This window comes from Cynocephalus volans, chromosome X (genome assembly GCF_027409185.1).
Source record: "Cynocephalus volans isolate mCynVol1 chromosome X, mCynVol1.pri, whole genome shotgun sequence".
NCBI lineage: Eukaryota > Metazoa > Chordata > Mammalia > Dermoptera > Cynocephalidae > Cynocephalus > Cynocephalus volans.
Genome location: NC_084478.1, coordinates 146,000,976 through 146,014,204, shown reverse-complemented (window position 1 = coordinate 146,014,204; position 13,229 = coordinate 146,000,976). Strand labels below are relative to the sequence as shown.

The window sequence follows — 13,229 nt, the reverse complement described above, 5'->3', positions numbered from 1 at the left end:
TCCCCAGCATCTCCCTATTCTCACTTACCAGAACTAACTCCTGTTATCTTTTTCTTATGTATCCATCACAAATTTTTCTGTACATATTTGAACATGTGTACAGTGTATGAAAGTAATGCATATGCCGACTCATTTTTACCACAAATGGAATTGTACTGTACATCCTTAACCACGGCTACTTGGATCTGTTTCAATGTATCTTGGACTTGGTTCCATATCAACACATATAGATCTACTGTGCTCTTTTAATGTCTGCATCATATTCCATCATAATATTCATTGCTTTTAAAATTTGGTTCAATATTTTGTCTGGCTAAGGAGAAAAGGATAGAGAGATTAGAAACAGAAAAAAAAAATTGAGAATTGGGGGAGAAGTATTGAGATAGTGCAAGAACACAGAATTTTAAAATAGTGCCATTAAATTTTTGCAACTATAGGCATCAGTTGAAAGAGTACTTTTGGTTAGTGCTTTGTGAAGTAAGTGAAATAAAGGCAGGTTTTAGGTCTAAGCCACAGGCCAGCTCTTTCCAACACTTCTGTAACCAGAAACCATGCTTAATTTACTAGAATCCTTTGAGGATTTAAATAGCACATGGATAGAGCAGAGCAGTGGATGCTATTTTGACTTTCAAAAAGTTTGGCAAGCTTTTAAACCCAAAGCTGTTATTAAAAAATAGAGTCACCATGGTATTGGGGAGCAGTGTTTTGTCCTGGCTCCTTATCCATGACTTGGAGATAAGACATTTTAAAAAAAAATAGAGCTTAAGGGGCACTTTTCTGAATTGCAGAAAATAATACAGTAGGGACACAAGGGATCAGCTGTGGACTAATTTGATTAATGATTTGTAATAGTTTTGGAAGAGGGAGTACAGGGCAAAATTGCTAAGTTGGCAGATGTCTTTACACTATTCCAATGAAAATAGTAAGCTTCAGGAAGACACTTATTTTGTAGGAGTGGACGTAAAAGTGGCCGGCAGTCTTTGATATGAACAAATCCAAGGAAATATCTCTAGGGACACATTCCTGAAATTCATTTCAGAAGATTTATAATGAGTCTTACCTCCTTATCTGTCAATAGGGTCTCTGCTTCAGGCAACGGTAGGAGTAAAGAAAGAGAAGATAGAGTTGGTGGTATCATCAGGAGGTGAATGACATTTAAACAGATAACAAGTATGAACATAAAAGAGGCAGCTAGTAGTGAGCTGATTCCCACCAGATAATGTTTCTTTACATTTCTTTAAAACAGCCCCAAAGGCACTTAGTATTTGATAGTTGGTGATCTGTATATTCACTAATTAACTTTTAAAGTTAAATAAGCTGAATATGTTAGGCTACCATTTTAGAAGAAATGCAATCAGATGTGCACTTCAGCTTTTTTACTGCAAAATATTTTCCTTCTCAGAAGATGGCTTTTAACTGTTTCCTGACCTCCTCTGCTACCGTGCATGTTTTTCAAAGCATGTCCTTAATACTGGCAGATAAATTATATCGTGCAAGGGGACATCTAACAGAATCAGATCAGTATCTTCTGAAGTTGTGAAATTTTCAGTAATAAAGAGATAATGCCCTATCCACCTCAGCGTAGTTGAGAAAATCAGATGAGCTGAGTGGTTGGTATGAAACTGCTTTGTCAAGTACTATGCAAAAGTACAGTAGTATTAATTATTCATTGTACTTCATAATTTGGGATTAGAAACATAAATCGACTGGATTCTAGGAATTTGTCCTGTATAGATACAAATGCAAATGTGTAAAAATCACTATACAAGGATGTTCTCTGCAGCATTGTTTATATTAGCAAAATATTAGAAACAACTCAATTGTCCATCAGTTAGGGATTAGATAAATAAATTATGATATAACCATGCAGAGGAATAAGAACAAGGCAGTTCTATATGTTCTGATGTGGAAATATGTCCAAAGTATATATTTTAAGTGATAAAAAGTTGCCAGTCAATATGAATAGTATGATTACAATTTTGTTAAAATTACGTATTAGTATGTGTACATGTAAACCCCTGCAAGTATATATATCAAACTGTTAACCATGGTTATCTCTTGAAAAGACAGGATGATGGGAAAACTTTTACTTTATACTTTGTTTATTTCAGTACTGTTTGAATTGTTTACAATGAGCATTATTATTTTTGTAATTAAAAATATGAATTAAAAAAACATGAATTTGTCCTTAACCCTTACAACCCTATCTTATTTAAAAAAAAAAAAAAAGTATATAAAGAGAATTCAAAAGACCTGTGAATCTTTCCATTTCTTTGAGAAAGCATTCCATTATCAGGGTGAGGAGAAAGTAAAAAAGAGCTCAAAACCTTTTTCCCTCTTTAGTAATGGTGTTCTGACATTTCTACATTATAAAAGAGAAAGAAAGAAATGAAATCTGTTTCTTGTTTTGTTTTCTGTTTGCTTTGTTTTGCAAAATGGGGAATAACTCTACGTAGAGGTTTGGAACCATGGGTGCAGTAAAGAAACCAACTCAGTTGTGAATTATTGTCCTAGTTGAAGTTGGCAAAACCCCACACTGAAAGGCAGAATTTCCCAAGATTGTATATCTCTCCTTCCAGTGGTGAACATATTCATAGATACCTAGAAACTTCAATGCTGAAGTAAAGCCTATGGCTTATCCTGCAGGAGCACATTAAAACCTTCCCTTGAGCTGGTGTGTTCTCTCATGGAGAACACAGAGGGAAGCTGTCAAGCGTAATTTATGCTGCAAATGCCTTGAGAAAACCTCCTACGTAGAATCTCAGCTTTGAGCCTTACAGGAAATGGTGGGAGGAGGAAGAAGAGAAGGAAGAGGTAAAGAACATGAAGAGTCTTTCTCCTTCCAATGAGTACAAAGCCCACTCCAAGTTAAGGGCCTTTCAGCATGCTTACCTGGCCCAGACGCTGAACCTCCCCTAGCACAGCTTTTATCATTCTGCTTTGCCGTTGGCCCTGACTCTTCTAGACTCCCCACCAGACTGGGGGCACAATAAAGGTAGAGACCTTGTCTGTCTCGTTCATTGTTGTATCCCCAACACCTAGAAAAAAAGGATGTTGAGTTAATATGTGTTGACTGTTGAATGAATGTTCTCCAATGCAAGTAGACTCTATCTGGGGTGGTCTACTTTTGCACCATGGTTAAAAAGACTGAAGAGAGCCTGTGGTCAGCTTGACTGTTGTTGCCAAATGCAGTCAGCTTTCACCTGGCTTGGGACTTTCTTTGACAAACCTTTTCTTTACCTTCCCCTTACAGATACAGCCAAAAGGCAGCGAGGAATGGAATGAAAAATCAGTTCAACCTCCATGAGCTAAAAATGAAGGGCCCTGAGCCAGTGGTCAGCCAAATTATTGACAAACTGAAACACATTAACCAGGTATGTGACATATCCAACAAAAGTGAAAATAGCAAAAAAAAGTAAGAGACAGATGGTTTCCACTCTTTAAACTGTATTATTAGGCTTTTGGTGAGGCAGCTATTGTTCATTTTCTTCAAATATTCTCTCTGCTAAAAAGGACTTCGGACCCTCATTTTTTTATCCCACTTTTAAATTATAAAGACAATATTGCACTATGTGAAAAAGCTGGGAAAATATTTCTCACAATCCCACTATTCTACCCTGACTGTATTTTTACATGTTCTCTTCTAATATTTGTCCCACACTCACACAGACGTTTTACATGATTGTAAGTATACAAGTGATTTGTAGTTCTTAAAATTAAACACTATATTGGCAGCACTTTTTCATTTGCCACAGATCTTTATATTAATCATTAGTCGTGGCTGCATAATATTCCACTGAGTATTCATTGTAATTAATCAGCCTGCTTTTGCTGGACACTCAGTTTGCTTGCAATTCGTCACCATCATAAACCAAACTACCTCTTCATATATAATGCTTTCTTCTGATCTTAGATTATATTTTTAAGATACTGAAGTTATTGGGTCAAAGGATATGAGCATTTTACCGCATGTCTTAAAATTGCTTTCCAATGAGAATGTATCAGTTTTCACTGCCACAAGCAAGATATGAGAGGTCCAGTTTCACTGAACCACTGCCAACTTCTGATTCACTGCTATGCACAGAGACACCCACGCATTGCCCTGACTGTACACATAGTTTTTTCTCGTGTAAGGAGTTTAGTAACAAGACACAAATAGAAGTTACTTGCACCATCTGCTTGTGATTGCTTTGTGGCTATGATTTTTTAAAAAGCCACCAAAAAGACTACCATATGCCAGAGTGACAGTGTTCCTGCCCCCTGATCCATGGGTGGGAGGGCCCTGGCACCAGTGACTTCTATTTGTAGCTTAGGATGAACTTAATGAAACTAAAATCCTTATGCCAGGACAGGGGTTTCTGTATGAAGAAATTGGCATTGGTTTTGTTTTTTAATGTGAAGTTTAGCAGTGCAATATTTGTGGTTCTTAGAAAATGTTTGGAAGGACTTTCTCATAGTGGTATATTTCACTGCAGTTGTGTTGAAAAAGTATTGACAACATGCTTGGGTGTAATTCTTCCAGGGCCTAATAAAGTGCTCTGCACTTAGTGAACACTTAATAAATAGTTGTTACTGGTGCTGAGCACGTGATAATGGCAGTATTTACATAACGGATCCTTTCTTCTGTGAAAGCACAATCTCAAGAAGTTTTATCAAGCCTTGTTAGATATAGTAAGATTATTTCAAAGTGAGTCTGTGACAACGTAAAGCACTTATTGCTGAACCGAAGGCATGGTATGCTTCACCTGGAGACAGTGGTAGTATTTGTCTTCCAAATTATTTCTAAATTATCTCAAACTGAATGTAGGGACAATCAATCATTTGGACCCCAGCACTGGTAAGGCCAAAATCTCAGGGTTCATCATTGTGTCCCTAATCCTAAATGAGGAATACTATCAACAGGTCTCTTTGGTCAAGAGACCTTAAGGAATGCCTATTGTGTGCTCAGCCAGGTGCCGGGGACTTTGGGGATTCAAAAGTCTAATCCTCTGTTTTTGCAGCCTCCTTGGGAGGGGAAGCACAAGCATAGGAAGTGGTTAAATAAAGACAAAGGGCAGCCTATGATGAAGAGCCTGAGAGGAATGCTGTTTATCAGTTTCGGGTAGTATGCTTAGGCCTAGAGTGGGCTAGGCTGGTGCAAAGAAGATTCCAGGGAGGGGCAACTGTTAAGATCTGTCATAAACAATGAGTAGGGTTTGAGTAGGTAACGATAAGCAAGGGAGGGGCAATCATAAGCAAGATCAGACAAAGACTTGTGGGTGGAACTGACCCTAGAAAAAGGGAAAGCTGCACCAGACATGGACTTCTACATGTCCAGCAGTCACTAAAAGTATCTATAGCAAGCCCTTTTAGCAAAGGCTTCAGGTATACTGGAAAGAATAGGGGCTTTGGATCCACATGGATCTGAATTCAGTTATGGATCTGACTAGCTGTATAGCCTTGGGCAAAACAGTTAATCTCTCATCTGTAGTATTGTAAAGATATCAAAAGCTTCTGTGTGTGTGTATATAAAATATACACACACAAATATATTTATAATTGCATGTGCATGACAGGCACTTAATAAATGACAGTTATGAGGATTATGTTCAGGATTTTCTCTGTAGGCAGGACTTGAGTTTGAGAGGGAGTTCCAGTACTTTTTGACAGTCTAATTCTGCTCCTCCAGCTTTGTATGGCTGCAGATCCTTATGATGAATCCCTTGTTTTCTCTCCCATATTGTTCCCTTCTTTTCCTTTCTTCTAACCTTCAGCCACAAAAGCCAAAATCAGCTCATGGGTATGGAGGTGTGTATAGTCAGAGTATAAAAGGTCACCATGACAATTCCCTTCTCCTACCTCTGGCCATGAATAAGTGTGTGAACATATTCAGTTTCCATACAAATACCATTGAGTAACCAATTAATTCTCATTGATGGACCAGTTTTACCTGTCTAAGTTGAGCTGTTAAAATTGGTTGGGCTCTAAACACCCACACTGATTTTTTTTTTCTCAACTGTGTTGCTTTACATGGCCAAAACACATTTTTCTCAGACTTTAAACAAAATTTATATTTTGGACATGATTCAATCTGAAAGTGAGATGCTTTAGAGAAGTCATGAAGAAGAAAATGATGATGATGATGATGATGATGATGATGATGATGATGTGTTAGATTTGTATAGCATTTAACCATATTCCAAAGTGATTTCTTGTTGTAAAGACTAACTGTTTAGAAAAAACTCCATCTTGGAATTGTGTAAGGTGTAGTAGTATCACAAAATCATTCTTTGTGAGAACTCGCTGTTACCCTTGAATATTATCTCATCCTTACTGCTCCCTGGGAGGTAAGTGACAAATAATGCTGGTTCCTTTTTTATAGGTAGGGAAACTGAGGCAAAAAGCCATTAAAGGCTGTGTGGGCATGCTGCCAAACATCCAGTGAGTTCAGTTGAAAATTCAATCAATCATCCAAATGTTGTTTCCCACACATTGCCAAACATCTGGATTCACTGAATGCCTGACTAAGTTGATGTAAAGTTTTGGTGATGGGGAGGTAGAATCAAGTTAACTTGCCCAAGTTCACATGTAAGTGAGTGGTGAATCCGGGAGTGTGATGCTATTTTCCTAAGTCCCTTGCTTGGTGCTGCATCTATTAAACTATAGTAACATGCTCCAACATACATATCTATCAATAGGGTCTCCCTGTCTATGCATGTATGGCCACATGTGTCCATCCAGATGAACTGCAGCTAGGCCGTTTATGAGTACATCCCAAAATAACTCTTCACTTTCTTTCATGTAAATTCTCAGCTGCCTCCTTTCCGGTTATGGTTGCTGTTGATAGCACTGAAAATAATATACTCACTAAGGGAATGAAGTAACATTATTTCCACATTGATAGTCCCATGGTGTAACCTTGAGCGGATGGGTTCAGGGTCAGGCCCAGGCCTTTCCTGGGAAGGCCTGCAGGTGTGGAATGTCCTCCCCTCTTCCTTCCAAGCCAGAGTTTGTGCGTGACATTCCCACGATTGGAAGGGAGGACCTTTTCATGTCCTTTTCAGTTTCTAATTTGTGTGAAGATTTATTGTCTTGTGTTAGGAGAATTGAACTCTTTTAAGTCCTCAGTGTCAGTCCTGGAATTTGCTGGGCCACGTTGCTTTTTTTAAAACCAGGTTTTGTTTTTGTTAGTGTTATTCTAGTCCAGGCTCCTGCATGGAGAGAAGACTCTGCAAATACCAAGAATGATATTCTTGGTATCACAGTACACTCTTACTCATCTGATACTGGGGGCCATTTATCCTTTTACCCAGTTTTGTTAGTAACATTTTTTCTCTCTTTAAGAGTAGCTATGTAGTTAGTGCTAATTTAGAAGTTCCTAAACTGCCATAGAAGTTGTTGTTCCCAAGAAAAAAATAGCCATTTATTATTTTCCCCATTTCAGTTCAGGTTCAAATGAAATTCCAGAAATTGTTTTCCTACCCATTGTAAACAGCTCAAGCCAGAGCAGTCAATACCTGCCCATTTGGTGTCAGAGCTTTTCATTCAAAGTTAGATAAAGTCTCATCTATTTGGGATGGTTGAAACGTCCTGCTGAATGGTGGGGGAGTGGACGAGATGGCCTCTTAAGATTCCTTCCAGCCGTGTGATTCTGTGATTTGTGGCTCAAGGTCAGGCTTTAACCCAGCACCCTCTTGTGAACAAGCCTTGTGACTTTATTCTCTGCTGTGCCACTCTTTTTAAAACACCCTGTTCCCAGGTCACCCCTTTCCACTTTGTAACCTCTCATCTTTTCAGAGGTTGTTGTCTTCCCACCAGTCTTCCAGCCTGGCCAGATGGAACTTAAACTTGCCCTTCCCCCCACGCAATTCTTCTGTTCTTCTGCCTTGTTCTCATTAGGCTATGAAAACATTAAACTATAAAAACAGTTTTGCATTTATCACCCCTAAGTGTCCCTCCTCCAGGGCTAGATAGGTGACCTGTCTTCGAATCATGTTAACCATGTGGCTCCATATAAATGAGTAACTCTGCCATGTATTTGCACAGCACAATTCAGTTTGTAAAGCTCTTTTGTGTACCATTAGATAAATCGATCTTCACAGTGGCTCTGAGAGGAAAGCAAGGCAGGCATTACTACCTACATTTACCAGATGAAGAAACTGAGGGCACTAGAAGGCTAGTGATTTACATACAGTAGGTGGTAGAACTAGTTCTAAAATCCAGGGCTTCTGATTTCATTCCCTCTGCTCTTTTCTTCTACTGTGAAGACATGGCACATATGTTAGCATGATCCATAGATAAAACCTGTACAAATAACAAAAACACATTAATTTGTAGTCTAACAATTTCCAAGTGCCTAATATAGCAATTTCTATGTCTGAAGCTCTAAAATTGGCAGCAAAGAAAGATTAAGCATGTTGTTTACCAAATCTAAAGTGGAAAGATTCTTGGAAAAATAGCCACCACATTGTATGGTATGAAAACCAAGGCCCTTTGTGGCATGGGTTTGAATTACAGATAGCAGATACACTTTCTGTTATCTATCTCTAATTCACAGAATGACGGTAAATGATCAAAGAAATTTTTAAAATGTAGAGCATACAATGAAATGTCTCCACTTCCTTCCCCCTCTGTAAACAGTGGAAAAGAATTTTTAAGATGCCTGGCAGACTCTGGTGTAATGAAGATACTAACTTTTGAAATAGTAAGATAAAAAGTTAATTAGTAAAGTTTTTAAAGTGCCAGAGTACTCAGGACATTCCTTAACATGTGATTTAAAAAAAACCAAAAATCTTTGAAATGAATCTCAGGCATGATAGAAAACACTTCAAGTAACTTGTTTTCATACTGTTTCTCACAGTAAAACCAGTGAGAGTCGTAAAACACTGGTGTAGTACAATGGTTGCGAAAAGCCAACACTGATCTAAGATTTTTAAATAAAAGGAGAAACCTATTGAAAATCAAGTTTAAATAAAAGACCTTCCCAATTGAAGTTATGTCCTAGTGTCTGTCACAATTCTTCACATACAAACAGTGTGGTAGAACTCTACTAATTGTCATTGCCATATGGAGCCAGAATGTGTGTGTCTGTGTGTGTGTGTGTGTGTGTGTGTGTGTGTGTGTGTGTGTGTGTGTGTGTGTGTGTGTAAGACAGAGTATCTACAATGGCATGTTAACAAGAGCCAGTGAATGACTTTTGAGTCACAAAAGAACAATGTGAGTTAGTCTTTAAATACCAGACTTAGATTCTATGGAGCTAAACATTATTTCATGAAGTAAAAGGGAATTAACTAATACATTCCAAAACACATCTATCATTTAAAAATCTTCTGTCATTTTGCTTAATAGCCTGAAAAATAATTACGATGTCTGGTGGCTTTGGGGAGCATATGTTTTTAATATCTTAATTACCATGTACAGTTTAATAACACTGCACCAAGAAGAATTCCAAAGTATTTCATATTAAATTTCTTGAAAATGAACTATTTGCTATATTTAGAATATACAAGATTGAAGCTACTTAAACTGGGTCATGTATTTTAGTCTTTGCATATTAGATTAACTTACTCAAAAATGACAGATGAGTCAATGATGAGCCAAAATGTTGGTGGTAGCAGTGTTATGGCAATCGTGATGGAGCAATGGAGGGCAATTAACTTTTTTCATTACAGTATTGTACTCCTTCATAAGTTTCTTTTTTAATTAGAATTATTAGCATTAGCTATGGAAAAACAAGTTCTACATAAGAAAAGGGAATTCTGTCAAACTATACAGGATACCAGGTTTATGAAGTTAGAAATACATGTATAAATTATCTATGAAATCCACAGGGTCTCATATTTTATTTACATTCACCTAATGGCCAAATGCAACCCAATATTTTTTTAAATAAAGGGTTACAAATAGTTGCTCTCTACTCTCATAAATCTTTATTATAAGCTGTATATTGGTATATATATTTGTTCAAATACTATTCAAGAAATTCAGAGATAACCCTTCACCTAGATATATTTATGAATATGAAATCTTGCCTCTGGACTGTAAGCTCTTTAAGTGTGGGATCATGCATACAGTTTGTTTGCTGTAGTACCTAACACAGAAGCATATATGAGGATACTTTAGAAAGTTCATGGAAAGATTCATAATTTTAAATCCATTTTTCCACAACCTTTTTGAAGTACTCTTAGACACTCAATATATATAATTTTTTTATTGAACAGTAAATTCAAAGGTCTCAGCCTTTGCTGCCCTTAATTTATTTCTGAGTTCAGATTGCATTTAAGGTACTTTTCAATATTAACCAGTTTCTGTGCAGGGTGATAGGGTCTAACCCTCTTATTTTGAAGATGAGGAAATTAAAGCTAAGAGAGGAAAATAACCTGTCCAAAGTCATACTGCCAGTAAATGACAATGCTGGGACTGTGAAATGAACAGATCAATATTCTATAGAGCTGCTGCTCTGCATGCAAAGGCACTTGTATAATGCAAACACACTTGCAAACATGCAATCGTGTTTTCTTTTTTTTTTATTGGTTATGAATATTCATGAGATACAGAGCTGATTGTCACCCCACATGCCCAAGATGTGAAGGCCAGATTCGTACTGGCAAAATACCCATTACCACAAGTTGCCTCTGTACCCCATGACCCCCACCCAATTATCCCCAACCTTTCTCCCGTTCTCCCTTCCCCCCCAACTCCACTTTATATCCCAAGGTATGTTCTTTCTCTCTGTAAGTCCAATGCACCCCCGTGGTCTTTCGTTCCTTCCTTTTTTCTCTCTTAGCTCCATACAATAAGTACTCCAAACCATGGCAGAAGCCCATACCTAAGAAGTTCATCTTTGGAACAAAGGCTGCACAGCATGAGGCATAGACTTGCTAGTTATTTATCTCTTATTATGGATAATAACTAGGTTGTGTCATAACAAGTGTACCTCAGTGCCCACTATCTCATTAAACCCATTGAGCAATTGTCACACACAGGCAGGGAAGAAATCTCTGCTGGGATCACTGAACCAGAAGCAGGCAGAGTCAGCAGAACCTGTTGCTTGGGCCTTATACCCTCTCACGGAGTCTGACTCAAGCTCCTGTCCTCATTCAGGATCAGTCATCCTTTCATTTTCATTCCCTGGATCTCAATTCCTCCACTTTACTGGACAGCCTGTAATAATTTATCTATTGCCTCCTCCCTCCTTCCAGAATAGCAAAATTAGCATCATATTAGTCAGTGGGCTTATGTGCCAGATAGCCCAGTTGTTTAGGGTGGTGTATGCAGATTATGTTTCATAGGGAATGTGGGAGAGCGTCTGAGGGAGTAGTTCTGAGTCCCCCATTCCTATTTTAATAAGAGCAGCTCCATTTTATAAAATCTTCTCTTACAGATTGGTCTTCTAAGTAAGATTTCACTTAAATGAAGGGTTCCAACTGCAAAAATAAAAATCTCAGGGTGCTCTTGAAGCTAACATTAAAGGTTTGATACCATGTGAGCCATTTCTTTATTTGAGTGTTCATTCAATGTACATACTAAACATTGGCAACAAGCAAGGAAGTCACCGAATGTCCTCCAATCTCTATCAGCCACCTCCTAAAATGAACTGGTGTTCAAAATGGGTACCAAATGAGAGAATGTGAATGGCTTGGTGGTAACATTATTCCTATTGGAAGTGATAACCAAGGGACCATGTTCTAGTGCTCATGAGCCCAAAGTGTCTTCATTGAGCCTGATGACCAACACAGCTAAGGTTTCCTTGCCTGTGTCATTAGGATTCTAACAAAATCCAATGGGAAGAAAGTACTGAGCTCTTTTGTCTTGAACTAACTTGTCTTTGCAGAGCAGACACTCTTGCTCCTGGATGGCAGTTCTATGTTAATTGGCCAAACTAAATGTTTGATCTTGGTTCTATACACCTGTGGTTATTTGAGGCCTAACCTTCAACTGTATATTTATTTGACACATGACCAGAGATGTTTTCACATTCTGTGTAGGCTCAGTGTTAGTGAAGGTAAAATTATAATAATGAGGTCTATTCTGCATCTCTAACTATATGCTTTCTTTAGATACCAACCACAATGATTTTGCATAGCAACTGTTAAGTGGAGTGTATCCAGCAGAGTTCTAATTAATATCCAAAGTGAAAATTACATTATTATTCATGTGCACTAAATTTTATTGGATGATTTCTTAAGAGTTTTGAAATATGATCTTCTTTTTTTGTTTAATAAGTTGATCTAGATGTTTTCTTCATAGTCTGTATTTTGGTAAGTCATCCCTTCTCAGAGTAATATCTATTCTGTATTATGGGCAATCAGCTAAGAAGACCAAAAGAGGCTAAGAGAATTACTTTTGTGGTACATCACAAAAAATGAGGCCCAAGTTCAGGTCAGTTACATCCCAGGGCACTGAAGAGTCTTATGGTTATTATCATGGTTTACTGTCAGTAAACTTTGAGGTATCATAACAAACAGAAGAGCCAAAAGACTGGAGTCAGGCAGTTTTTTACCCTCACCTTCAATAAGGGATGGAAATGGGATTGTGGAAATCACGAACCTGGTGTCACATCTTAGCAAAATTCTAGGCTCGATTCTTGGAGAGCATAAGCTCTCAGCAGCAACCATGGTAATTACTAGGAGATACTGTGGGGTCATTCAGAACAAATCAGGCCATTTCCCCTTATGTGTGCATACATGTGTATGTGCACATGCCTTACTGGATCAGAGAAATGGCACAGACATAGTATGGGCAGATTTCAGAAAGGTGTTTGACAGAGATTCCTATGGTTTGTTTTTAAACAAGTAACAAGGAATGTTGGCTAAGTGATCAGTCATCTAGTTCAGTAAATGTGTAGCTAATTAATTATACCCGAAGAGTACAAACTTTCAATAAGTTTGTGGAAAAGTGGAATTAAAAGATAATATGAATTTTTCCATGAACTCTTTGAAGTACCCTCATGTTTTCTTAACATACGAAAGTCAGCCTAGAGAAGGATGTTTAGTTGTTTGCTTTATACTTGACCCTCACTGCCTAAAGTTTTTACCAGTGACTTAATTCAAGACAGAGAAGGCATACTTCTAATATTTAGTGATGGCATGAAGGTAGGTGGGGTTAGCTAATACACAGATAACACTATCAAGATCCAAAAATATCTCAATAGGCTGCAATGACAAGAGAAAACAAGCAAGGTGAAATGTTACAGGTATAAATGTAAAGTATCAATTACACGTAGATTCACAAACATGAGTGCATAGCAT

General features: G+C 37.8%; 1 protein-coding gene across 3 annotated transcripts in view; it reads left to right on the top strand.

Annotated features, from left to right (window-relative positions):
* GPC3 (glypican 3) overlaps positions 1–13,229 on the top strand; it is a 423,767-nt gene that overhangs the window by 320,734 nt on the left and 89,804 nt on the right. For all 3 annotated transcript variants that reach the window (XM_063083954.1, XM_063083953.1, XM_063083952.1), the window contains one exon: positions 3,254–3,374. In XM_063083954.1, the coding sequence (XP_062940024.1) occupies positions 3,254–3,374 (121 nt within the window). The remainder of the gene's footprint in view (positions 1–3,253; positions 3,375–13,229) is intronic.